This window comes from Notechis scutatus, chromosome 4, assembly GCF_049901735.1.
Source record: "Notechis scutatus isolate UNSWTSFEM ecotype Mainland chromosome 4, rNotScu1.2, whole genome shotgun sequence".
NCBI lineage: Eukaryota > Metazoa > Chordata > Lepidosauria > Squamata > Elapidae > Notechis > Notechis scutatus.
The window spans coordinates 5,077,575-5,104,920 of NC_142012.1; the positions used below are offsets into that span (position 1 = coordinate 5,077,575).

The 27,346-nt window shown below is 39.6% G+C and overlaps 1 protein-coding gene across 2 annotated transcripts; it reads left to right on the forward strand.

Annotated features, from left to right (window-relative positions):
• The first annotated feature begins 1,126 nt into the window (after positions 1-1,126).
• LOC148130634 (CD209 antigen-like protein C) lies at positions 1,127-25,769 on the forward strand. Of its 2 annotated transcripts, none has more exons than XM_087965854.1 (8): positions 1,127-1,326; positions 2,392-2,453; positions 3,765-3,881; positions 14,376-14,474; positions 14,936-15,022; positions 21,156-21,307; positions 21,885-22,000; positions 25,307-25,769. In XM_087965854.1, the coding sequence occupies exons 2-8, from the start codon at positions 2,423-2,425 to the stop codon at positions 25,461-25,463; spliced, it is 759 nt and encodes a 252-aa protein (XP_087821980.1). In that variant the 5' UTR covers positions 1,127-1,326; positions 2,392-2,422; the 3' UTR covers positions 25,464-25,769. The 2 variants fall into 2 exon arrangements, with proteins under 2 accessions (XP_087821980.1, XP_087821979.1); XM_087965853.1 differs by having other exon boundaries at positions 1,127-1,350; positions 25,307-25,768.
• Positions 25,770-27,346: the final 1,577 nt, after the last annotated feature.

Sequence of the window (27,346 nt, forward strand, 5' to 3'; positions counted from 1 at the left end):
TCTGGAAGAGCCGGGCCGTGATTGGACGTTATATAGCACTCTTGATTGGCTCGTATGGGGTTGCCACGATTGGGCAAAACCAAGCACGGCAAGCTCAAAAACCTGTCATTGGCTGCCTAGCCGTGGCCAGCTCTATAAAAAGAGCTGCCACGGCTAGGGCTGTTCGTCTCAGAATCTATTGGCTAAATAAAGAGCTGTTGTTCACTACTTGAGCCCCGTCTTTCTATGGGGCCCACCGGCCATACCTAACAGAGATTATATGTGTCTTTAAGGAAGTATGATATTTAATTGAAAAGAAATGTTAAAAATGTTAAGATTTTAATGATTATTAATGATAGAACTGAATTGGAATGGAATGAGGGTTTATAATTACACATATTTATAATCTTTTTTTAAAAAGAATATAGTGTGTATTATAAGAATGTACCAAGCAGAATTCGATTTGAAGTTATGTATTATGTATTATATTGAAGGACATAACCTTAAGGTATATATTGAAGTTTAAATAAGAGTTGAATGGATGTAATTAAAAGATATAAAAGTGTCATACTCCAATTAGTAACTACAGGAGAAAATTTGTTTAATGAGAAAAGATAACATGAAATTGAAACAGAACAGACAAAAGTATAAATATAATGATTTGAATTGAGATAATCAAAATAAAATTGAGAAAATTAAAAGAGGGGAAAAACTATATAGAAAATGTAGAATAGTATAAGATATGGAATAGAACACAAAAAGGAGCATGAAATTGAGTTTTGTGTCTGTATAAAGAAGTTCAACCCGGGACCATGCCATTTTCAAAAAAGATGTTTTACTTGTATTTTGTATGTGTGAAAACCCAAATAAAACTTTATTTAAAAAAAAAGAATGCAGTACTGCAGGCTACTTCTGCTGACTAGCCGGCTGCCTGCAATTTAACAGTTCATGTCTCACCAGGCTCAAGGCTGACTCAGTCTTCTATCCTTCTGAGGTTGGTAAAATGAAGACCCAGATTGTTGGGGGCAAGAGGCTGATGCTTAGAGAAAGCTATAAAGCACTGTGAAGCGGTATATAAATCTAAGTACTTTTGCTCGTGCTAATTACACATTTCTTCCCCAGCAAATTAAAGAAAGCTATGATGCAGAATGCAGGGTTTTGTTTTCTTTCAGGTTCATATATACTGTATATCTTTTGTAAAGCAATCCAGATTTTGATGAAGAATCCAATGAAATCAAAACCATTAACCATTCAAACAGCAGAATTTGCTTTCGTTAGAGGTCAAATCAGAGTCCAGAAAGCTATCAAGAAGAAAAGCAGACATTAATGCAGACAATACTTCTGCAGGTGCATCCAAGCAACGGTAGACTGGTGCGGTCAAAGTCAACATGTGGACAATTCTCAGAAGCTCATCCTTCAAATGTCATTCATTCATGTTCCATAGAGTTACTTCTTACGTTGTAGCCATCCCCCACCACTGTATTTTCTGAATTTCCACCTCTAGGGAAATTCATAGCAACACTTCTCCCTGCTGCTGGATTCCACACATAACAAAGAATCCAAGGGCAACAGGAAGATAATCCACTCAATGGAAGGCTGAGAGAAGTTCTGAGCTGAGTCGGGAAGAGGTGGAGTGAAATTGAACTAGTTGAGCTACTGGTATCCCTGGGCACTCCTCTTCACACGTGGCTGCTGTGCTGACTGATTATTGGTTGGCTAAGCCATTGTGATGTAATATGATACAATAACTGAGCTCCACTTGGTCATTGCACTGGGCAAGTGGTCGTCTGATTTCAATCTTCAGGTAGCAACAAGGATGCCCTCTGTGTCATCTCCTTCCCTTATTATTGAACCCGTAAGCACATCTAAAAGTTGCCATATTGATTGGGTGTCTGGGTGTATGCAGATGTCATGTAGGTTCATGAGACAACTTGCAGGATGGGTGGGGAGATCGCAGACCAATTGTGAAAACGATTCAGATCTGTTTCATTAATGCTCACACCATTTGAAAATCCTTCCGCGGATTTCCACGATGGTTTCAGGGTTCAATTTCCTTGCAGTGGTCTAAGGATCCTAAATATTTTCTCCCATTTGGATCAAGGAGGTCCTAGCAGCCATTCTCTTTTTCACATGCTAGATGATGGGAGGGAAAGTTACGGTTTTTCAGGAAAGGCTCTATGGTCAGTAATCAGCCAGAGTAAACTAGTCCAAGGATCACTACGAGGCCAGTTAAGACACTTTGTAGAGTGAGAACCCAGCTGCATATGGGTTGGGTGCAGAGCTGTAGATTCTTCAGTTCTGGGTTTTTAATGACATAAAAGATAAAATTCCAGGGGAAGAAGTATATTGTATTTTTGAATATATTTGTTTTTTTTAATTAACCTGTGTCATGTTCTGAAAACTCCAATACAGGACGAATAATCATTTGGACTAGGAAGACAAAATGGCACCCAAAGCACCTCCCCCTCCTCCAGGTAGGTTGCTTATGTTCTTCTTATTTCCTACCACTTTCTACAAAGTGTTGCAGATGCTGCCTCCTTTTCCCTAAATTTCTCCTTAAAATTTCTCCTTAAATTTCTCCTTAAAATTCTTTCTTCTTTCTCCTCCTCCTCCCTTGCAAATAAGTGGGACAAAAAGAGAAAAGGAAAGATATCTAACAAAATGAAATTCAATGTAGAGAAAAGTAAAGTCCTACACTTAGGCAGGAAAAACCAAAAGTACACATACAGACTGGGTGAAACCAGGCTCAACAGCAGTAACTGTGAGAGGGATCTTCGAGTCTTAGTGGACAACCAGCTAAATAGGAGCCAACTGTGTGCAGCAGGAGCCAAAAAAGCTAATGCAATCCTAAATTGTATTAACAGAGGGATACAATCAAGATCAAGGGAAGCACTAACACCACTCTATAAAGCCTTAGTAAGACCACACCTAGAGTACTGCATCCAGTTTTGGTCATCACATTATAAAAAAGATGTTGAGGCTCTAGAAAAAGTACAGAGAAGAGCAACCAGGATGATTAGGGGACTGGAGGCTAAAACCTACAACGAACAGTTGCAGGAACTGGGCCTGGCTAGTCTAGTAAAGAGAAGGACCAGGGGGGGACAGGAGAGCCGTCTTCCAATATTTGAGGGGCTGCCACAGAGAGTAGGAAGGGGTCAAGCTATTCTCCAAGGCACCTGAAGGCCAGACAAGAAACAATGGATGGAAACTGAACTAGGAGAGATTCAACCTGGAAATAAGGAGAAACTTTCTGACGTGAGAACAATCAACCAATGGAACAGCTTGCCATTGGAAGTTGTGGGAGCGCCATCACTTGAGACTTTCAAGAAGAGATTGGACTGCCATCTGTCAGAAATGGTGTAGGGTCTCCTACATGGGTGTGGGGTTGGACTAGATGACCTACAAGGTCCCTTCCAACTCTGATTATCTGTTAAATCTGCTAAGATTTAGGAAGGAGGAGGGGGCATTTACACACAGAGACAGAGGAACTGAAATGAGTGCTGTTGGAGACTGGCCACGAGTAAACAAAGGGGAGTCCAGTCAACAGGAGACCTCTTTTAAGGAGCACCTTCTTTTGAAGCCATCTGGAGCAGCTCCTCCCTCCCTCACTCCTTCTAACCTGACTTGTGTTAAAAAAAAGTCTTCCCTTCCAAGGCTGCCGATGTGAATGGTGGGGGTCCTTTGCCTGGAATGCATGAGACCACCTTCCAGGAAAGAGCAGCGGTCGGGGGAAAGGAAGGGTCAGCCTCACAATTGATTAAACTACCCATTTTGTCTTCTTTCAGTACGAAAGAATTTTTTTGAACGATTCGGTGACTACCTGGATTCAGATGAAGGCAAAAAAAGAACTGTATTATTAGTTTTCCTCTTCTTCACTCTTGCTGTGGTGATGTCCTGTCTTTGTAAGTTGTCTTCTTCTTTTTTTTTAACAAACTTTATTCAGTTTTTCACATTAAAAACAAAAATCTCTTTTTAGTGGACAACATATTTCCGGGTCATCACCTTTACATACAAATATGACAGCAATTATACATTCATATATGCATACTTAATTCTATTATTACCTTTTCCATTCCAAATTTTCAGTAAGGAGAGAAACAAACACATTAATTCTAGCCTCTTTCATTAATCTCGATCGAAACATCTTTTTGTTTCATTTCAATTATTTCAAATATAATCCTTTAATATTTATTTTAAAAATAAACAATATGTGTTTGCCTAATAATAATAATGCTTCTGGTTTTGAGCCTCTTCGGCGACAGACAGAAATCCGCAATCGTGCACAGTTTTGGTCTGGGCTCGCCGCTGGAGCGCCCCAAGCCGGCTGGTTTCAGGGCTAAGCCACCCTGTAGAGGTGGTGAATTGGGGGGAGACTGCCAATGGGGTTGAGGAGAGCCACATCTCTCCTCCTCAGCTGGCCATTACTCCCTTTCCTGAAGGCTGTTGCAGCGGTGGTCAGAAATGGCCACCTCAAAGAAGAACTTGATTGGAAAAGAATGTGCAGGAGGAAGATAAGAAGTGAAAGTTCTGGCTGACTGGGTTAAATTGCAAAAGCAACAACTAAGGTACCCTGGAATTTAAACTTAAAAAAAAAGTAACATCGTTCCCAAAGAAGATTCGGAAGCAGCGAAGGAAAGTGAAAAGGGAAAGGTTTGGCTTTTTTCTTCTTCTCTCCCTTTCCCTATATTGACAACCAAGAGACTTAAATAAGAAATCAGAAAAAAAATCTGCTTTGACATCAACAGGCAATTAAGCTGAAAATAAAATAAAATATCAAAGGGATAATAAAGATTTCTGGACATTAAATAGTTTTTTATAAACAGGGAAGGAGAGAAAGAGAATAAAAGGGCAGGATCTGGAAAAAGGGAGGAGACTGCCTGGAATTAAAAGGAATCTACAGTAAAACTTTAACAAGAGTTTTAAAAGATACATTTAAACTGAAACTTGGTAACTAAATTGTAGAATCCCAGGAAGAGAAAGTGAAAAAAAGCAAAAAGAAACAGCTTGCGTGTATTTGGATTAATTGGTGATCATTGGACTCTTGGTTATTGCATTTGAATGACTAAAATTAATTGGGTGGTTGTTTAAAAATTTATATAATGGCACTACTTCTGGATGAATTGAAAATGGAACTTAAAAAGTAGAAAGAAGATGCACAAGAAGGGAGAGGCTTTTTCGGCTTCGTTTTTCAATTCTTAGAAATGGAGATTTGGAACTATGAGAAACAACAAGAAACGTCTGCAAAACAAGAAGACTGGGACAAAGAAGAAGCCATCTTTAATGAACAAGTAATTCTATGTGGGGAAGAAAAAGGAAAGGGGGGGAAGAGAATGGAGAATTTAAGACTTAAAAAAACAACCAAAGAAAAGAAAAATAGTTTGAAAAATAAGTATAATATTGGAAAGCAACAGAAGAGGGGAATACAGAAGAGAGAAATAGAGGTAGAGAGACAAGGGGGTAAAACTCGACCAGAGAGAGAAGCAGAAGCAAGAAGGAAAGGAAAAGAAGTTATAAAGGGCAGAAACAAGATATAGAGAAAAGCCTATTTAGAGATAATGGTGAAAATTTAACAAACTATTCTGTAAAACATAAATTGTATTGTTATATTAGTATTAGAAATAATTTTAGAAAATTGGAAACAAAGTATGATTAAAATGAGGGATAAAATAGCTATTGTAATCTTGTGAAATGTTTGTTAATAAAATTAATGAAATAAAATAAATGAGAGAATTGAATTAGGAAGGGACAAGAACATTTTAATTAGTTCATGTTTTATAAAATATGTGAAGGGGGTAAAGTTAATTATGGAAAACTTATAACTGTTCCCATAGAAGTATGATATTTAATTGAAAAGTAATGTTAAAGAAGTTAATATTTTAATGAATATTAATATTAATGATAGAATTGAACTGGAATGGAATGTGTTGTTTTAACTACATATATTTATAATCCTTTTTTTTTTCTTTTTAAGAATATAGTGTGTATTTTAAGAATGTACCAAGCAGAATCCGAATTGAAGTTATGTATTATATTGAATGTTAAACTTTAAGGTATAATGACTAAAATTAATTGGGTGGTTGTTTAAAAATTTATATAATGGCACTACTTCTGGATGAATTGAAAATGGAACTTAAAAAGTGAAAAGAAGATGCACAAGTATAAGGATAAGGATTTTTCGGCTTCGATAATTTTCAATAAAATTAGAAATGGAGATTTGGAACTATGAGAAACAACAAAAACGATCTGCAAAACAAGAAGACTGGGATCAAAGAAGAAGCCATCTTTAATGAACAAGTAATTCTATGTGGGGAAGAAAAAGGAAAGGGGGGGAAGAGAATGGAGAATTTAAGACTTAAAAAAACAACCAAAGAAAAGAAAAATAGTTTGAAAAATAAGTATAATATTGGAAAGCAACAGAAGAGGGGAATACAGAAGAGAGAAATAGAGGTAGAGAGACAAGGGGGTAAAACTCGACCAGGGCAAAGCAATAGACGCAATCTACATAGACTTCTGTAAAGCCTTTGATTCAGTGGTACACGACAAACTACTCCTAAAAATAAAATCCTATGGTATTTCTGGACAACTGAATAACTGGATAGAAGCATTCCTGTCAAACAGACAACAAATGGTCAAAATCGGGAGCGTCCTATCAAATCCAGTACCTGTCAATAGTGGTGTTCCCCAAGGCAGTGTTCTAGGACCAACTCTCTTCATACTCTACATAAACGACCTCTGTGATCATATTAAGAGCAATTGCGTTCTCTTCGCTGATGATGTAAAGCTGTTCAATACCACAGACAATACTGCTACCCTACAAAAGATCTTGACTATGTATCAGAATGGTCAAACAAATGGCAACTTCAAATCTCAACAAATAAATGCTCTGTCTTACATATTGGCAAAAAAAATCAGAAAATAAAGTACAAGCTGAATAGTCAAGAACTTGTTGATGACCCATGCTCTGTAAAGGACCTTGGAATACTCACCTCTAATGATCTAAGTGCTAGAGCCCACTGCAACTACATAGCCAAAAAGGCATTAAGAGTTGTTAACCTAATCCTACGTAGCTTTTTCTCTGGTAATATCACACTACTAACCAGAGCATACAAAACATTTGCTAGACCAATACTTGAATACAGTTCATCAGTCTGGAACCCACATTATGTATCTGATATTAGCACAATTGAGAAAGTCCAGAAATATTTCACAAGAAGAGTTCTCCACTCCTCTACTCGTTGTAGAATACCTTATGCCACCAGACTTGAAATTCTAGAACTAGAAAACCTTGAATTACGCCGTCTTCGGTCTGACTTAAGCATGGTATATAAAATCATACATTGCAATGTCCTACCTGTCAATGAATACTTCAGCTTCAACCATAACAACACAAGAGCACACAATAGATACAAACTCAAAGTAAACCGCACCAAACTTGATTGCAGGAAATACGACTTCAGCAATAGAGTGGTCAATGTCTGGAATACTCTACCCGACTCTGTAGTTTCTTCCCCAAACCCCAAAAACTTTAACCTTAGACTGTCTACTATTGACCTCACCCCTTTCCTAAGAGGCCTGTAGGGGGCGTGCATAAGTGCACCAACGTGCCTACCGTCCCTGTCCTATTGTTTCTCTTATTCTTTTATTTTTCTTATATGTACCCATTTCATGTATTCACAACTATGTATACATTTATACTTATTATCTTGTAAACAATTGGCAAATCAAATAAATAAATAAAATAAATAAAAAGGAGAGAGAGAAGAAGAGAGAGAAGAAGGAAAGGAAAAGAAGTTATAAAGGGCAGAAACAAGATATAGAGAAACAGGGCCTATTTAGAGATAATGGGTGAAAATTTAACTGAAAAAGGGATTCTGTAAAGGTACATAAGATTGTATTGTTATATTAGTATTAGAAATAATTTTAGAAAATTGGAAACAAAGTATGATTAAAATGAGGGATAAAATAGCTATTGTAATCTTGTGAAATGTTTGTTAATAAAATTAATGAAATAAAATAAATGAGAGAATTGAATTAGGAAGGGACAAGAACATTTTAATTAGTTCATGTTTTATAAAATATGTGAAGGGGGGTAAAGTTAATTATGGAAAACTTATAACTGTTCCCATAGAAGTATGATATTTAATTGAAAAGTAATGTTAAAGAAGTTAATATTTTAATGAATATTAATATTAATGATAGAATTGAACTGGAATGGAATGTGTTGTTTTAACTACTTATATTTATAATCCTTTTTTTTTTCTTTTTAAGAATATAGTGTGTATTTTAAGAATGTACCAAGCAGAATCCGAATTGAAGTTATGTATTATATTGAATGTTAAACTTTAAGGTATATATTGAAGCTTAAATAAGAGTTAAATGGATAAAATTAAAATATATAAAGGTGTCATACTCCAATCAGCAACTACAGGACAAACTTTGTTTAATGAGAAAAGATAATATGAAATTGAAACAGGACAGACAAAAAGTATAAATATAAGGATTTGAATCGAGATGAGATAATTAAAATAAAATTAAGAAAATTAAAAGAGGGGAGAAGCTATGTAGAAAGTGTAAAACAGTAATAAGATATGGAATTGAACATAAAAATGAGCATGAAATTGAATTTGTGTCTGTATGAAGAAATGTAACCCGGGATCACTCTGCTTTCAAAAAAGATGTTTTATTTGTATTTCTTTGTGAAAACTCAAATAAAATTTACAAAATAATAATAATAATAATGATAATAAAAAAAAAGTTACCAATGTCTTTCCTTGCTTTTAATAGTCTATATTAACTTATTAATTTAGTTGGTTCTTTAGTCTGTCATATTCCCTTTTCATTACACATTCTTTTTATAAATTCTAGATTAATACAAATTTTAACACTAAAAAAAAAAAAAAAGTATAGGTTTCCCCCCTTTTACTCTTTTGAGTGTGACATCTCAATGATTAAAATATACTTTTATTCCTCATCTTAATTCCCAATAAACCATAATTTTTAGAAGTTACAATAAGAATCATTACATCTTTTCAATTGGATTCCGCAGCATATTTTCCCCCTTGATTTTTAATAAGACTTATCAGTATCTATATTACCCTATTTTCTAAATATTTTTAATTGCAGAAATATTCTTATTACCCCTTGTCACCCTGCAGAATCCCCTTTTCAATTCATCAACCATTATCTCTGGAAAAAACAATTTCTTTTCAACATTTTACTATTTCCGTATTTCTTTATTTCATGCACCTGTTTCTTACTGCTTCTCCTCCCCCTCTTTTCCCCATAACTTTGTAGTGTTCTTTGTGTTAATTGTCTATTTAAAATGTCTTCTCCTTGAATCAACTCCTCCTCCTCCTCTGAAGCTCGTTCTTCTTGTTCTTCAATCGCCATTTCCATTTTTTCTAACACAGAGCAAAGTGATTCGCCTCTTTCTTGTAGTAATTTTCTCATATTTTTAAGTTCCATTTTTAATTCCCGAAGAGATATCATCATTACACACTCTTATATTTTATGATCATTAAAGTCCACAAAAAAAAAAAAAAGAACACTTTTACTTTCCTTCTTTCTTCTTTCAATTTTCTAAAGTTCTCAGTTATTCCAGCCCAGGGTCTATACCAAAAACATCAATCAATCCCACAGTTAGTCTTTCCTTGCTTTTTTCTTTATTCTGGTTCTGCTTTCACTTTCTAAGATTCTTACTTTGTTTCAATATTTCTTTGTTATATCCACACAAGTTCATTCAGAAACAGGATGCTTTCCCGTTTGTTTGAGCTCAAGTTTTTGTCAAAAGGTGGCACTCTCCAGTATACAAAGTCTTCACCTTTTCCCCCTATTTTTTTATTTAGGGTTTTTCGAACCTCAATATTCCAGCGCAGTCCAGTCTCCAATTTGTAAACTTTATTATTATTATTATTTTACAATCTTAAGTCCAGCTTTATTTTATGCCCGTTTATTCCCAAAATATTTTAGTCCAATTTAGTTAAATCTTTAGTTCCAGCTTCTTCCTTTCCCGGTTCAAAGCCCCGCCTAGCTGTCAAATATATACATACATACATACATACATACATACATACATACATATATATATATTCATTTGTTTTCTTAAGTTTTCGCGGGTACTTACATGTATGGTGTTCGGCTTGGTTCGGGTATGTCCTACCTGTCAATGAATACTTCAGCTTTAACCATAACAACACAAGAGCACACAACAGATACAAACTCAAAGTAAACCGCACCAAACTTGATTGCAGGAAATACGACTTCAGCAATAGAGTGGTCAATGTCTGGAATACTCTACCCGACTCTTTAGTCTCTTCCCCAAACCCCAAAACTTTAACCTTAGACTGTCTACTATTGACCTCACCCCTTTCTAAGAGGTCTGTATGCATAAGCGCACCAACGTGCCTACCGTCCCTGTCCTATTGTTTCTCTTATTCTTTTATTTTTCTTATATGTACCCATTTCATATATTCACAACTATGTATACACTTGTACTTATTATCTTGTAAACAATTGACAAATCAAATAAATAAATAAATAAAACGTCATTGAGTTCTTTAAATTTAAGCGTTTCAGCAGAACTCATCTGCCATCATCAGGCTGATGATGGCAGATGAGATTCTGCTGAACCGTGCACAACTTAAAGAACTACAATGGAAAACCGAACAGCGAACACCATACATATATATTCATTCTGTCCCTTTGTAATTTCGCTGCTCACTTTTCTTTTCTTAAAAATTCCATGTTACCTTAATCCTGGGGTACTTTTGTTTAGTTGTATTGCCCAGTTGTCCCAGTTCAGATGTTATCCACCTCTTTCTTCCCTCCTGCACAAATCTTAATCCAGCTGAGTCCTCCTCTTCAGGGTGGCCATTTTAAACCACTGCTGCAGTCGTCTTCGGGGGAAAAAAGACCAGGCCCAGGGGAGGAGATGCGGCTCCCCTCAACCTGGCTTTTGGCTTCCCCTTACTCCGCCGCCCCTCCAAGGCAGCTTCAGCCCCTAATCGTAATGATTGGGGCTCTCCAATGAAAGAGCACGGACCATAGCCGCAGAGAGATCTACGGTCTGTCAGCGAGGAGGCTCCGCCTTCTTCTCTCCTAAGTTGTCTTCTTACAAGAGATTGAGAAAGGCTTTCTTTGAAGATCCTGTTGAATTTGCTTCAACAGGAGCACTGGTTTTTCTCCCCATACCCCAAAGGCTCTGTATTCTAGTGGCTTGAGTATAAACTGAGAGCAAACCTCACTTCTTACTAGTGCTGATGATGTTACCTAGTTAGGTCATGAAATATCTGCAAGGAAACAACCAAGCTGAGACAGCACCAAGGACCTTTCATTTCAACCGTGAGCTGCAAATGTTCTCCTGTATTGTTACCACCCATAGATTTCAATGAATTAGGCCAGGGGACAATTCAGTTTCTCTCATTCACATTCAGGAAAACTTTATTGACTCTGCTTTGTCTGTTTAGGGAAAAATAGTTTTGGTGACAATTTAGTAAGTTCTTTTCAGCTTCTTTGTAAATCAACATCTCAAATCCTCTGACATTTGTACAAAGTAGAACGACACACTTTCTCTTTTGAAAGGCATCTCAACTGAGGTGACCAATAATACCACAACATAAGAGCATAAGGCAGTAGTGATGGGCATAAAGAACATCTCATACCACACAGATTCATCCCCACCCTATGTTTTATTTATTTATCTATTTATTTTATTTGAGGTTGAAGCTGTCAGGGGTTGAGGCTGTAACAACGGAGTCTGGTAGAGCATTCCAGGCCTTGACCACTCTGTTGCTGAAGTCCTATTTTCTGCAGTCGAGTTTGGAGAGGTTTACCTTGAGTTTGCATTGGTTGTTTGCCTGTGTATTGTGATCGAAGCTGAATAAGTTGTTGATAGGCAAGATGTTATAGCAGACAATTTTGTGAACTATGCTTAGATCGCAGGCGGCGCAGTTCCAGATTGTCCAGGCCCAAAATTTCGAGCCTGGAGGCATAGTGAATTCTATTGTGAGTGGAGGAGTGGAGACCTTTTCTTGAGAAATACCTCTGAACCCACTCAATTGTGTTAATATCCAATATACAGTGCAGGTTCCAGGCGGACGAGCTGTATTCAAGGATTGTTCTGGCAAAGGTTTTGCATGCCCTAGTTAACAATTTAATGTTGCTGGAGAAGAAGCTTCACAAAATAAGGTTAACAATTCTTAAAGCCTTTTTGGCAATGCTTTTACAGTGAGCTCTGGGGCTTAGATCATTTGAGATAAGTACTCCTAGGTCCTTGACAGAGTGAGGGTTGTCTACGAGATCGCTTTTGCCTAACTTGTATTTGGTGCTCTGATTTATTTATTTATTTATTTGCCAATGTGTATGACAGAGCAATGTTTGTTACTAGTATTACCAATGCCAAACATGGACGCTTATAATAAAACATAAACGAAAGTTAGTCACCTTGGAAATGTGATGTTTGAGAAAACCTGGTGGAGTGACCAGAAGAGATAAAATCAGAAATGAGACCATATGAGAATTGGCACAGAGCCAATCGGAGAGGATGTCATGGGATTCCATATCGTACATGACATATACAAAAAGAGGTGAAGATCAAAGAACACAAGGCAGACCCAGAAGAAGTTGGAGAGACAATATCAAAGACACATGACAACAGCGTTAAAAATGACGGTTGACACCACCAGAAGAGCAAGGAGCTTCCTCAGTTCTGAAGAAGAGGAGAAGAGAAACAATTGCAAAGAAAAACCAAGTCCAGTGGCCTTTTGGAAAAGGCATCTTTGGAAGAACTTTCTCCCATCCAAGCACTAACCAGGCCTGACCCTGCTTAGCTTCCAAGATCAGATGGGATTGGGTGTGTTCAGGGTAGTATGGCTGTACACCTGGCAGACTGAGAATCTCCATAGAGAGCTCAGCTGTAGGTGTCAAGTTAAGCTGAATATGAAAAGAGACTGACAAAGATCAAGAAACAAAAGAAAGCAAAACCAAATGGGTGGGAATTTGCCAAGAAGGGAAGCCCAAGCCAAGGAACATGCAACTCTTCAGAAGAAACTTAGCAAGGAATTTCGGAGAGCTGTTAAAGGAGACTTCAAGAAGCCGTATTATAGTGGCTGCTGTAAAGACACTGAAGATGGAAACAAACAGAAAAAGAAAGTCTTCCAAAATCATATCATATCTCTCGGTCCCCATACAACACCTGCATGCAGGGCAGGAAGCCATGGAACAGACCGAACGGACCAGCTGCTGGCTGGCAAAGGAGTGTGGCAGTCTCCTTATTGGTTCCACCTAACTACTGAATACATCTGAAGGGACATTGGATGGAAAGAAGATGGATGTGGCTTGAAAACTGGGGGAAGAAGCACAGAGTCTGCAATGCTGGTGACCCTATTTTGAGAGCTGAAAGTGTTAATGATGTTAAGCATAAATGTTTTCAAAGAAAAACGCCAAGAAAGTCCATTTGCCTTTTGAAAAAAGCATTTTTGGCACTGGGGTTTAATTGCACTACTTTTATTCTTATGTTCCATCAATTGACTTTTCAAGAACTGTAAACTACCCTGAATATTGGATAAAAATGTATTAGGTAAAATGCAGGTTGTCCTCGACTTACAACAGTTCATTTAGTGACTGTTCATTGGAAGTTACACCTTTTCACACTTATGACCGTTGCAGCCTCGTCATGGTCACGTGATCAAAATGCTTGGCAACTGGCTCATATTCACGACGGTTGCTGTGTCCTGGGGTCATGTGACTACCTTTTGTAACCTTCTGACAAAGTCAATGGAGAAGCCATTTAACAACCGTGTTACTAACTTAACAACTACAGGGATTCACTTAATAATTGTGGTAAGAAAGGTTGTGAAATGGGGCAAAACTCACATAACAAATGTTTCACTTAGCAACAGAAATTTGGGGCTGAGTTGTGGTCATAACAGAAAGTATATAACAGAACAAGTGAGTTGGAAGGGAGGGACCTTGGAGGTCTTCTAGTCTACCCCCCCCTCCCCCTAGTCAGGAAACCCTCTACCATTTCAGACAAATAGTTGTCCAATCTCCTCTTAGCAACTTCCAGTGTTGGAGCATTCACAACTTCTGGAGGCAAGTTGTTCCACTGATTCATTGTCTTAACTGTAAGTCGAGGACTACCTGTAATAATGAGGCAAATCCACAGAATTATTCTTTTCAAGAGGTTTTTTTCCCCTTTCTTTATACTCCTGGAAAAAGCCCAATGGAGGGAAAGTGGTGGACATGTCGAGAGTGAACCTATTCTGTAGGGCATACCGTGAGGCGTTGACTACCAGGTTGTCAGAGATAATAATAATAATCAAAAATAATAGTATATACAATTATAACTATTGGGATTGGAACTTAACACCCTGCTTCTTCTCCTTTCCCTTTTATAGACTATATTGAATCGTCTAAGGATTTACAACTTCTAAAAGCAGTGGCTTCAATTCGACAATTTGCTGTGGAATATGATGCAAGTTTAGAAGGCAAAACTGGTAAGCAAGGAGACAGTCGTTCAGAAACAGCTGTTTGATTGCAATACAACAGGACAGCCTTTAAGATCAGGTATTAGAGAAGGTGCAACTAGGTTATATCCAGTTGAGAGACTTCTTAGCGAGGCAACATCCTGTTGCACATGGCCCTCAGGCAAGAATGCATGGAAACATGGTCCCTCTGTTGTATGAGCTGTTAATATACTAAATCCAACGTTTTCTGAAGTTGGCTCCCACCCCAATCTGCCTGTTGAACAGATCATCCTCAAATGTTATAGAGATAATTATTCACGAGGACTTTGCAGGTCTCATGTACTTTAACTGTCGTTCATTCAGAATCTTCCAGGATTTCATCATCTTCTCTCATGGTCTCCTTAATCTCCCCAAATCTAAAAGAATTGGGACATGATTTGATACTTATTGTAGATTTTTACTTCACGACTTGACTTGCTGCATGATTTCAGACCTGGAAGTTCTTGCTGCGGTTCATCGCTTTACATTGGAGCTGTTGAACTGGACCTTAAAGAATGAAGAGCTAGAAAAAGAACTGAGTAAGTTAATCAAGTCTGCAATCCTGTAGAATAAGTAATTGGAAATTCCCTTTCCTGAAGCATTTCTGGAATCTCAAAGTGGTCTATAATCTTTAATTTCAAACATCTAACCAAAGTTTGATATATGTTGCTTCCAAATGGCTAGTAAGTTTTGTCTCTATACCCAAAGTTCCTTTTGCACAGATATAGTCTAAACCTGTGGGATATCATTAACACAGGGGTGGGCAAACTACGGCCCGCGGGCCACATCCGGCCCATTGGTCTGTCCAATCCGGCCCGCCCCTGAAAAAAAATCGCTGGGCGTGGTGTATTGCCCTGTGCTGCGTGGCCCCCAAAGCTGCAAAACAGTGCGGAGCGATCTAGGGGTAGGAAAGAAAAGAAATTTGCAAAGGCCTCGGCTGGGAGTTTGAAATCACCTTCGAGTGCGACCTCTCCGAAGGTGAGTCCCCGCCGATCCCCCTTTTTTTTCCGGGGCTTCCAGGCTTAAACTTTGCAAAGGCAAAGCTTGCAGGCTGGAGCATCTTCCCGCCCGAGGAGCGGGAAGGGTTCCGCCCGGCGGGCGGGATGGGCTGCTTGGAGCGAGCTGCTTGGAGCCACCTAAAGCTAGGCCACTGCTGGTGGAGCCTTGCCCTGCCTTGGTGCCCCGTTTCCCGGCTCGGCGGTCCTGCTTGGGCGGCACTTTAAAAGCCTGCTCCCAGCACCCGAGCAACTTCCCAGCAACTTTCAGCTTTGTTTTAACTCGCGGGCGCTCGCGCCTGGCCCTGAGCCGCGCAGCGGTGGGGAAGCCCGGCGGGCGGGCGGGCAGGCGGGCTGCTTGGAGGAGGTGACCCGGCGGTGCTCCGGGCTTCCCCTCTGCTGTGCGGCTCGGGGCGAGGCGTGAGCGCCCGCGAGTTAAAACAAAGCCGAAAGTTGCTGGGAAGTTGCTCGGTTTTCCGGGGCTTCCAGGGCTTTGCAAAGGCAAAGTTTGCAGGCTGGAGCGTCTTCCCGCCGAGAGCGGGAAGGGTTCCGCCCAGCGGGTGGGGCGGGCTGCTTGAGCGGGCTGCTGTGCGGCTCGGGCGAGCGAGCGCCACGAGTTAAAACGAGCCAAAGTTGCTGGGAAGTTGCTTGGATTTCCGGGGCTTCCAGGGCTTTGCAAAGGCAAAGTTTGCAGGCTGGAGCGTCTTACCGCCGAGGAGCGGAAGTGTTCCGCCCGGCGGGCAGGGTGGGCTGCTTGGAGCGGGCTGCTGTGCGGCTCGGGGTGAGCGCGAGCGCCCGCGAGTTAAAACGAAGCCGAAAGTTGCTGGGAAGTTGCTCGGATTTCCGGGGCTTCCAGGCTTAAACTTTGCAAAGGCAAAGTTTGCAAGCTGGAGCGTCTTCCCGCTGAGGAGCGGGAAGGGTTCCGCCTGGCGGGCGGGCTGCTTAAACTTTGCTCGGGCGGCACTTTAAAAGCCTGCTCCCAGCACCTGAGCAACTTCCCAGCAACTTTTAACTCGCGGGCGCTCGCGCCTCGCCCTGAGCCGCACGGCAGCCCGCTCCAAGCAGCCCGCCCCGCCTGCAAACTTTGCCTTTGCAAAGCCCTGGAAGCCCCGGAAACCCGAGCAACTTCCCAGCAACTTTCAGCTTCCTTTTAACTCGCGGGCGCTCGTGCCTGGCCCCAAGCCACGCGGCGGAGGGGAAGCCTGGCGGGCGGGCGGGCTGCTTGGAGGAGGTGACCCGGCGGTGCTCCGGCAGCAGCAACAGGCAGTTCCGCCCGGGATCCGCTCAGGTGTCCGGCTGGGGCTGTCAGGAGTTGCTACCGCCAGCACAGCTCCGCGCGGCTCCAATCCCGCGTTGCCTTGGGAAGGAAAAGGCAAAACCAGGAGCCGCTGAGCCTGAGCCTCCGGTGCCGCTGCTGCCGTTGCAAAGCACCGCCGTGGCTCTTCCTTTTTGCCTTCCCTTCCCGAGGCAACGCGGGACTGGAGCCGCACGGAGCCGCGCCGGCGGTAGCAACTCCTGACTCAGGGGGCCTCCGAGGGGAGGGGAAGGAGAAGAGGGGGGGAAAGGGTGGGGGGGGGGGATTCCCAAAAAATCTTGTGCTGACCCGGCCCGTCTGTCAAATTTTAAAAGTCAATGCGGCCCCGATCCAAAAAGTTTGCCCACCCCTGCATTAACAAGATAGTAACATTAAAGAATGCCACATAGTAACCCTTCTGTTGAGGTTGCAATAATACATACAGGTAGTCCTTGACTGTTAATATGGCACTGCACTACATCCTACAACACCTTGAATCTCCAAAGACCTACACAAGGGTCCTCTACAAAGACTTTAATTCAGTATTCAATACCATCATTCCAGACATTCTTCTAACTAAACTAAACCAACTAAGCGGTACCTAAACATACTTGTAAGTGGATCGTAAAGTTCCTAACAGACAGGAAGCAGCAGGTGAAGCTAGGCAGAATCACATCTGATACCTGTACAATTAGCACAAGGTCCTCCCCAAAAGCTGTGTACTTTCTCCACTTTATTTTTATTTATTTATTTTATTTTGTCAAGCGATTATAAGATAACAGGTATAAGTGTAAGCATGGTTATGAAAGAAATGGATACATATAAGAAAAAAAGAAATAGGACAGGGACAGTAGGCACGCTGGTGCGCTTATGCACGCCCCCTACAGACCTCTTAGGAAAGGGGTGAGATCAATAGTAGACAGTTTAAGGTTAAAGTTTTGGGGGTTTGGGGAAGAAACCACAGAGTCAGGTAGAGGATTCCAGGCATTGACCACTCTGTTGCTGAAGTCGTATTTCCTGCAATCAAGTTTGGCGTGGTTTACCTTGAGTTTGTATCTATTGTGTCCTCTTGTATTGTTATGGTTGAAGCTGAAGTATTCATTGACAGGTAGGACATTGCAATGTATGATTTTAGGTACTATACTTAGATCGGACCGAAGGCAGCATAGTTCTAGATTGTCTAGGTCTAAAATTTCAAGTCTGGTGGCATAAGGTATTCTACAATGAGTAGAGGAGTGGAGAACTCTTCTTGTGAAATATTTCTGGACTTTCTCAACTGTATTAATATCAGATACATAATGCGGGTTCCAGACTGATGAGCTGTATTCAAGTATTGGTCTAGCAAATGTTTTGTATGCTCTAGTTAATAGTGTGATATTACCAGAGAAAAAGCTATGCAGGATTAGGTTAACAACTCTTAATGCCTTTTTGGCTATGTAGTTACAGTGGGCTCTAGCACTTAGATCATTAGAGATGAGTACTCCAAGGTCCTTGGCAGAGCTTGGATCCTCAACAAGGTCTTGACTATTCAGCTTGTATTTTATTTTCTGATTTTTTGTCAATATGTAAGATAGAGCATTTATTTGAAGTTGCCATTTGTTTGACCATTCTAATACATAGACGAGGTCTTTTTGAAGGGTAGCAGTATTGTCTGTGGTGTTGAATAGCTTTACATCATCAGCGAATAGAACGCAGTTGCTCTTAATATGATCACAGAGGTCATTTATGTAGAGTATAAAGAGAGTTGGTCCTAGAACACTGCCTTGGGGGACACCACTGTTGACAGTTACAGAATTTGATAGGACACTCCCAATTTTGACCATTTCTTGTCTGTTTGACAGGAATGCTTCTATCCAGTTATGCAGTTGTCCAGAAATACCATAAGATTTTAGTTTTAGGAGTAGTTTGTCGTGTACCACTGAATCAAAGGCTTTTTCAGAAGTCTATCTAAATTGTGTCTATTGCTTTGGCCTGGTCGAGTTGTGTAGTCCATGTGTTTTTGTAAAGTTGCAGATTACAGGATAGTTTTTTTCTGAAGTCATATTGTTTATTAGAGAGTAGGTTGTTTGTCTCTAACTTCTCTTCTCCCTATATACCAATGACTGCATCTCAAACGATCCATCTGTTAAACTACTGAAGTTTGAAGATGATTCAACAATGATTGATCTCATTCGAGACAACAATGAATCCGCATACAGATGGGAGTTGAATAACTTGGCTCGTGGTGTGACTGGAATAATCTGGAACTGAACACACTCAAACCAAAGAAATGGTGGTAGACTTTAGGAGAAATCCTCCCATATTACCACCTCTTACAATACTAGACAACACAGTATCAACAGTAGAGACCTTCAAATTTCTAGGTTCTATTAAATCTCAAGACCTAAAATGGACACCTAACATAAAAAATATCATCAAAAAAGCACAACAAAGAATGTTCTTTCTGCACCAACTCAGAAAGCTCAAACTGCCCAAGGAGCTGGTGATACAGTTCTAGAGAGGAATTATTGAGTTTGTCATCTGCACCTCTCTCACTGTCTGGTTTGGTTCTGCAACCCAACAGGGCAGACACAGACTTCAGAGAGTAATTAGGACTGGAAAAAAAAACACCTGATTGCTACCAACCTGCCTTCCACTGAATACTGCATGAGTCAAAAGGGCTGTGAAAATATTTACAGACCCCTCACATCCTGGAAATAAACTGTTTCAACTCCTACCCTCAAAACAATGCTATAGAGCACTGCATACCAGAACAACTAGACACACGAACAATTTCCCCCCGAAAAACTGTTTTTCACTCTGCTAAACAAATAATTCCCTCAATGCTATCAAATTATTTACTAAGTCTGCATTACTATTACTATTAATCTTCCCATCCTTCCTTTCACCCATCTCCTCCCACTCATGACTGTATGACTGTAACTTGTTGCTTGTATCCTTACAATTATTATTGACTGGTCCTAGTATGATTTGATTGCTTATTGTACCCTATGACTATCATTAAGTGTTGTACCTAATGATTCTTGACTCTTGATGAATGTATCTTTTCTTTTATGAACACTGAGAGCATTTGCACCAAGACAAATTCCTTGTGTGTCCAATCACACTTGGCCAATAAAGAATTCTATTCTATTCTATTCTATTCTATTCTATTCTATTCTATTCTATTCTATTCTATTCTATTCTATTCTATTCTATTCTATTCTATTCTATTCTATTCTATTCCATTCCATTCCATTCCATTCCATTCCATTCCATTCTATTCTATTCTAAATTTTGGAGCCCAAAATTTATGTTGCTAAATGAGAAATTTGTTAAGTGAGCTTTGTCCCATTTTTCAACTTTTCTTGCCACATTTGTTGAGTGCATCACTGCTAGTAACATGGTTGTTAAGCGAATCTGGCTTCCCCATTGACTTTGCTTGACAGAAGATTGCAAAAAATGATCACATGATCCGGAGGCACTACAAAATACGTATGTCAAAATATGAACCAGTTGTCAAGCCTCCGAATGTAAATCACATGATTTTGGGGATGCTGCAATGATCATAAGTGTGAAAAAAGGTCATAAGTCACTTTTTCAGTGCTGTTGTGACTTCAAAGAGTCACTAAATGAACTGCTATAAGTCAAGGACTACCTGTATTGGGTTTAATTTTTATTCCGAGACATTATTGAAGTTGATAAAGATCCCATTATCATGTGACAGACATCCTAAGTTTCTTTCCATAAAAGTAACCCCTAAATTTAAACATTTTGTTGAAAAATGGAATGAACAGAGGTAGCATTTACAAATATATATTAATCCTGAAGGATTGTTCAGGAGAAGAAAAACATATTATTATTGTTTTATTACACAGTCAGATGTTCAGACTAGATCTGGCAGTTTTATTGAGTCCTTCTCAAGGACTTGGGCTAGGCAGATGGGCTTGTTTGATGGTGCAAAAGAGATCAGTGCAGTATGTAAGCTGTTCTGAGTCAAGCTGCTTTTGCAATTGACCAATGAGCATGTTGTCAATGCAGATGGTGTTCAGGAGGTGCTGCAGTTTTTCTTTTATTATTATTTAAACTAATTTTAAAAAGTAAAATAATTGAACAGTGCCTCATGGAAGGACAATGAACAGGATAGCCATTCAGAGTCACCTTGCGTCCCAAGATGGATATCAAATAAATTTAATAAATTAAAAATAAAAATTAAAAAATTACAGAAAACTGTGGTTCCTGAAAAATACTTCTTGAAATTTTAGGAAGAGCACTGTACTCCAACAGAAGTATACAATTAACTTTGAATGGTGAATTAAGTTTAAAATTAGAATATGCTTGTAAGATTTTTGAACCAACTAATATTAGGTTTTTGTTTTGTTTTTTTTCTCTATGGGTTCAAAGAAATTCTTGTTGAAGTGATTCCAGGCTTCCTAGCTTTTGAAAAAAATCTCTATTTCTTTTCTAACTTACGAAAAAATTGGCAAGCTTCTCGCGATGACTGTTTAACAAGGCATACTGCAGATTTGGTTACTTGTAAACTGGGTGAAGAACAAGTGAGTACAGCTATATATGTCATCATTTTCCTAAAATGGGTGTTTTATGAAAAAGACTCAATTACTTTTCCAAAGTGAAAATAACTTGCCTGGGGTTAGAAATGGGTGCAACTAGGAAGCTGCCTGGATTCCTAACACAAGAGAAGGAGAGCAAGTGAGAGTAAGAGAGGCAGAAATAGATGCTGAATGTTTCTGGGGCAGCTTCTCTGTGTTGGCAGGCAAAGAGATAAGGGCAAGAGAGAAAGTGGGCAGGGGGCATCCTTGATCAGGCCTGGTTAGGAGCCAAGAGGAAAAAAAGACAGGGAATTTGCTGGGAAGCAGAAACGAGAGACAAACTGCTTGAATTAGAGGAAATTTTCTTTGAAAGGATGGATGAGCAGAACCAGCTCCTTCCTCCCGGGGTACACAGAAAAGGGGAAGCTGCTCTGCATACTGTGCAGAACCAAAGAAAATATGGGTGGGAGGGAAGGAGGGAGGAGAAAGGGAGAGAAAGGGAGAAGAAAGGAGAGAGGGAAGGAGTTTGTATCTTATCTTATCCATCCATCCATCCATCCATCTCTAATTTTCCCTCCTCAAGGGCTTTATAAATGAAATGGCAGCTAAAAATAAAAAAGACTATTGGATGGGACTCGTAAAGAATTCCAGTGTTTCTGGTGGAGTAACATGGGTTAATGGAGAGATACCAAAAGAAAGGTAAGTTTTCAAACAAATTCTAAGTTGTGCATCAGGATTTCATGCCTGCCACCCTCCCCCCAAGACTTGCCTCAGTCGTGGCAGACCAGTTGTTCGATTTACACATGATGATAAGCGAGTGGTAAAGTGCAGCTCAGCTTGAGGGATATCCCCAAACCAAGCAACAGGAATTTACATACGGGGAGAACTGCTAACTATGATGGTCAGGGTCATCGGCAAAGGCAAAGTGTAGTCTCAAGTGAACAGCCACAGATGGTCACACAAAGGCAGGAAGGCTGACAAACCACATCAGTCAACAGAGTCGGAGGCACCCAAGGGCCATTTCAGAGTCAGGGCGGTTGAGGAAGAGAATCCAAGTTTGTTTTTGTTATTTTTATGCCACCTGTATTACTTTTATAAATAACTCAATACATTTTTTATTTTTTGTTTCTTTAAATACATCTTTGGGTGAACAATGTGGTTCCAGGTCTTTTAACATTTTAAAACAAACATGACCATAATTGCATATTGCTGCTATTAACTTTCTTATCTGATTTAATATTATTACATATTACCAATTTTATCATTTAATATTCTCATATGTTACTTTATTCTTGTAGCAGTCATATTTGCAAAAATTATCAAATTATATCATTCAATTAATCATTCATAAATTCATCTTAGTTTATATTATCCAGTATTTATCCCCTTTTTAATGTTAATTGTGCCATCATTATATTTTTAAAACAAAATCCCTTTCTAGTCTCATTAAATTACACAAATCATAATTTACATCTTATTTTAATTTAACAAATTATATATTCTAATTCTATTACCATATTATGTGTATATTCCATAAATAATTATAAATCTTAAATAATAATCATATTAATAAAATCATTTTCATATTTATGCCAATTATATTTAGCCCTTATTTTTATTCTAATTGATATTTTATATATCTTTAATAATTCTATAATAAAATATTAATTTCAGATTTATCAAAGTTGATAATTATATATCTTAACTGATAAAACACCCATTCATGTGGAATCCTTATCCTTCTTCAACCATCGTCTCTTACTTTCCTTACTACAGTATATTAATTATTCTCTTCCTAGCTTCCTAGCCTTCCATTTTCTATCATTTTGCTCATTCCTTCCCTGTTGCTTTACCCTGAGAATATTCTCCCCTTGATTTATTACATCAATCATTAACATTTTAAATTTGATTTTTTTATCCATTTGCTTTATTTGTTGCTCCCTTTGCTCTGTTTTGCTGGTTTCTCTTTTATTTAACTCCTCCTGCTGCTTCATTCCTTGTCCTTCTGTAGTTTGCATCACCATTTCCAAATTTTCTGCCATGTTCTGTATTTTATCCAATAAGTTCAAACTTCTGTTCATCATTTCTTTTATAACTTGAAGTTTGAACACTATTTCTTTGCATATTTCACTCATTTTTATTTTATTTGTTTTATTTTTGTGTCCAGTTATCCAATTGCCCCGCAGTCTTTATTTAAACCATCATATGTTTTCAATCTATAAATCCAATATCTTTAAGTCTTTACAGCCCAAATTTAATCAGTCTATTCCTTTTCAAAAATCCAGGGGTAGTATCTTCATATATTCCTCCACCATTTTAAGTTTAATGTTCCAACGCTCTGGGGTCTGGCTGTAATACAGTTCCTTTTATTTTCCTTAAATTCCTTTTTAAGTAGGTCAAAAAGTTTAAGGGATCTGCAGGATTTTTTTTTTTTTTTTTTGACAGCAGATGGTGCTCTTATACCAGTTTTCACTTTCCAACTTTTTCCCCAGTTTCTTTAAACTTTCATCAAATTTGCCATTTTCAAATATTAACTAAATAATACCTATCCAACGCCAAATCCTGTGCAATCACCAATTCCAATTTTATATTCTTTTTTGTAAAAGATTTCCCTTTGAATTATTTCCCTTCCATTTAAATTTTAAAGTTTAAATTCTTTGCATTTTCCACATTTTTCTCTAACTTTAAAATCATTGCCAGTCCCGTTCTTTGTGAGATCTCTTTCCTGTTATTTTTTATCGGGGTTACCTTTTGTAGTTCAGAAGTATTTTCAGTCAGTTCACACAACCATTCACTAACTCTTTGCTCCAGCACAGTCTTAGGTTTTCAGGTTGCCTCCCATCTTCATGGCAGCCATTTTGACTGCCACTACAGCTCATCTTCAGAGGGGTTTTTCCTTGCCAGGGAAGAGGGATCTGTCAGGTGGTCCTCTTTCTTCACCACCCCTCCAGGGTAGTTCTAGTCCTAATTGGGACCCTCCGACAAGGAAAGCTCGAAGTGAAGTTGTGGACGATTGCAGAGCTTGCTCTGTTTGCGACGGAAGTACAGCCAGAAGTCACTTGTATAAATAACTCAAGGCAGCAGACATACCTAATACTGCTTCCTACTTTTCCCACAACAACGCTGTGAGATGGCCTGTGTTAGAAGAGAGTGACTGGCCCAAAATCACTCAACCAGCTTTCTTGCCTAAGACAGGATTAGAACTCACTATCTCCTGGTTTCTAAGCCAGCACCTTCACCACTCTAGCACACGGGCTCTTGCTGGAGACAAGGAAATCATTATGGGGCTGAAAGGGTTCGGATCCCTAGAAATTCAGGGAGTCTTCTGACAGAAACACAAATCAATCAGCCATGGCCCTAACCCAGGAAAATCTAGCCTTGGTCCAAAAGGACATGATTGGCTGGCCCTTTGCATCTACAAGCATTGTCCAGAAAGAACTGGGCTGTTTCCTGAGCTAAGCCTTTGCAAGGCTGATTTGATAAATAAATCCACCACTAACTGGATGCTGATACATCCCTGCCTGGGGGAAGATTGGTCCTAAAACCCAGTGATACAGTGGCCCTTATCCTGAAATGGTTTCCAGAGGCTGCAGCAGGCCACGTGCTTCCTGGGAACAGATCTTCTTCGGAGGGGTGCCCTCTGGTGCCCTCTGAGCTTGGTTGCTTCCTTGCAGGCATTTTGTTACCCAAATGAGGTAACACCATCAGTGCTGGCACTAGCCCCGATGATGTTAGCTAGTTGGGTAATGAAATGTCTTCAAGAAAAAAAAAATCAAGCTCAGAGGGCACCATTTCAACCCTGAGCTACAAAGATTCTTTTATCAGATCCACTCCCCACCCTCACAACACCCTGCTGTAAATATGCCAGTAACTAGTTTTCTATTCCATACGGACAAATCTAGACCTGGATCTAGATCTAGACCTACATCTCTACATTTATATCTCTAGATCCACTTCTCCAGATCTATTTCTATCTAGAACTAGTTATGTACTGCTTTTTTTCAGATTCTGGTATGGAAGTCAGCCTGATGGTGGAAGGAGAGAAGCCTGCGTTGTTACCATACCTCCCTGCTCACATAAGAGGTGTTGGCATGATGCTCCTTGTTCTCAGCTAAGATACTTTTGCTGTAAGTTGGCGCCAAAACGCATATGGATGCAGTAGCTAATTCAAGATGGTGGAATCTGATTAGAAGATCTCCCAACTGAGCTGCATTGGCGTCAATAAATGCACTGTGTCAACCAAATTTTGCTGGTTATTTTTCTCTGCCAGCTTCCTACTTGTCTTTATCATCTTGACAAAATATATCTTACACCACCTGAAAAAAATTATTGAGATTGACACATCCATAGCCAAGAACCCTATGCAATATTGGCTTCTTTCCCCCCTGTAATATATCATTCTTTATACCCTTTAGTGGCTGAAGTGGGGTCAAGATGTTACAAGGATAAAGAATTATAGACCAATTTCATTACTAAACAATGACTAAAACATTTTGCTGCAATTTTGGCAGAAAGATTAAAGAAGGATTTATTGGAATATTTTTTCAGTTTACTAAATTAGTGGTACGGAATGAAAACCCGGAATAAATAAACGAGGCTTGTGCAGCCGTTATTATTCAGGGTTCGCTGGAGAGATTCCCTCAGAGCATATAGAAACCTGAAGCTTTTAAACAACTACAGGTTCTGGGTATAGCCGACTCTGAGACAAATCATTTATTGTCACCCTTGACCCTTGTTTTCCCCCATCCCCTGGATGTATCATAATTCATATTCTCCATTGGGACACATCCATAGCCAAGAATCATCAATCATACTCTCCAGTTAGAATTTTGCATGGCAGAAACTTCAGTCGCCTGGAAACTATCTATGAAAACATTTATGGAATGCAGTTTCGGTTTTGCAAGTTGCTACATTACTCCCCCCTCCCTTTCTGTTGGCAACTCTAAAAGACCAGAGAAATATTTTATGAGTTGACAGTCACATCCTTTCCTGGATCAGCAAGCTCTGTTCACTGACACCCACACAGCACAGACAGCCTCCATCCTGATTACTTCCCTTGAAAGGTATCCAGAAGCTTCAATTGGTTCAAAATACACTGGCCCACATGGTTTTTAACAAGTCTAGATTTGCACATCTCTTGCAGGGGCTGTATTTTTTGCCAATTTGCTTCCTGGTCCAATTCAAGATGCTAATTGTCATCTTTAAAACCATACATGGCCTGGGACTGTTGTTTTTTTTTTTAAAAAAAACAACAAGTTTTATCCAATTTTTTCAAAACAACATTAAAAAAAAGCTCTTTTCAATGTACAACATAATTCTGAGTCACCACTTTTACATGCAAATATGACAGTAATTATGTATTCATTTTTACATTCAACATTCTGTCTTGTCCATTTTAACTTAATTCTATTATTACTTCTCCATTTCAACGCTGGGAGCCAAGCACATAAGAAAAGAAACAAAGGCCCGCCACATTAATTCTACGTTAGTGAGATCCACCAAGAGGGAGGGGTGTTCTGTACAGTCATTACCATTCTTGTAGAACCGCACAGCGATTGGCCAAGACACACAGCGAGCTGATTGGCCGAGCGAGCCGCACTGATTGGCCCGCCGCGAATCTCCCGCGATTGGTGGAAACTAATCGCGGGAGATTCAAAGCGGTGCCATTGGCCGCAGCCGCCACGGCAAAAGATTAAAAGCCGCCGTTTTTCCTTACGGACCCCGAGCCGATCTCGGGACCAATAAATGAGCTGAATTGAGTCACTGGCTCCGAGTCTTTTTCCTTGCACCGGACATGACACTGGCGACGAGGATGGGATCTCAAGACTAATCCCCATCGTACACGTGTCCGGGGAAACGAGACCAACGAGATGGCCAGCATCGCACCGCCCGCCCCTTTTAACCCGGCTACTGAGGATTGGGAATTGTACACCGACCGATTCCTGATGTTCCTCGAAAGTAGCAACCTAAAGGATGCAAACAGGCAGAAGAAAAGAGCTGTTTTCCTCACGCACTGCGGGCCCGCCGTATTCCAGATGGCGAAAG

Excerpts from the sequence above, each read along its gene's own strand:
- LOC148130634 (XM_087965854.1), top strand. The coding sequence starts at position 2,423 with ATGGCACCCAAAGCACCTCCCCCTCCTCCAG. Across the intron at positions 2,454-3,764 it reads AGCACCTCCCCCTCCTCCAG|TACGAAAGAATTTTTTTGAA; the intron begins GTAGGTTGCTTA and ends GTCTTCTTTCAG. Across the intron at positions 22,001-25,306 it reads GGAGAGATACCAAAAGAAAG|ATTCTGGTATGGAAGTCAGC; the intron begins GTAAGTTTTCAA and ends GCTTTTTTTCAG.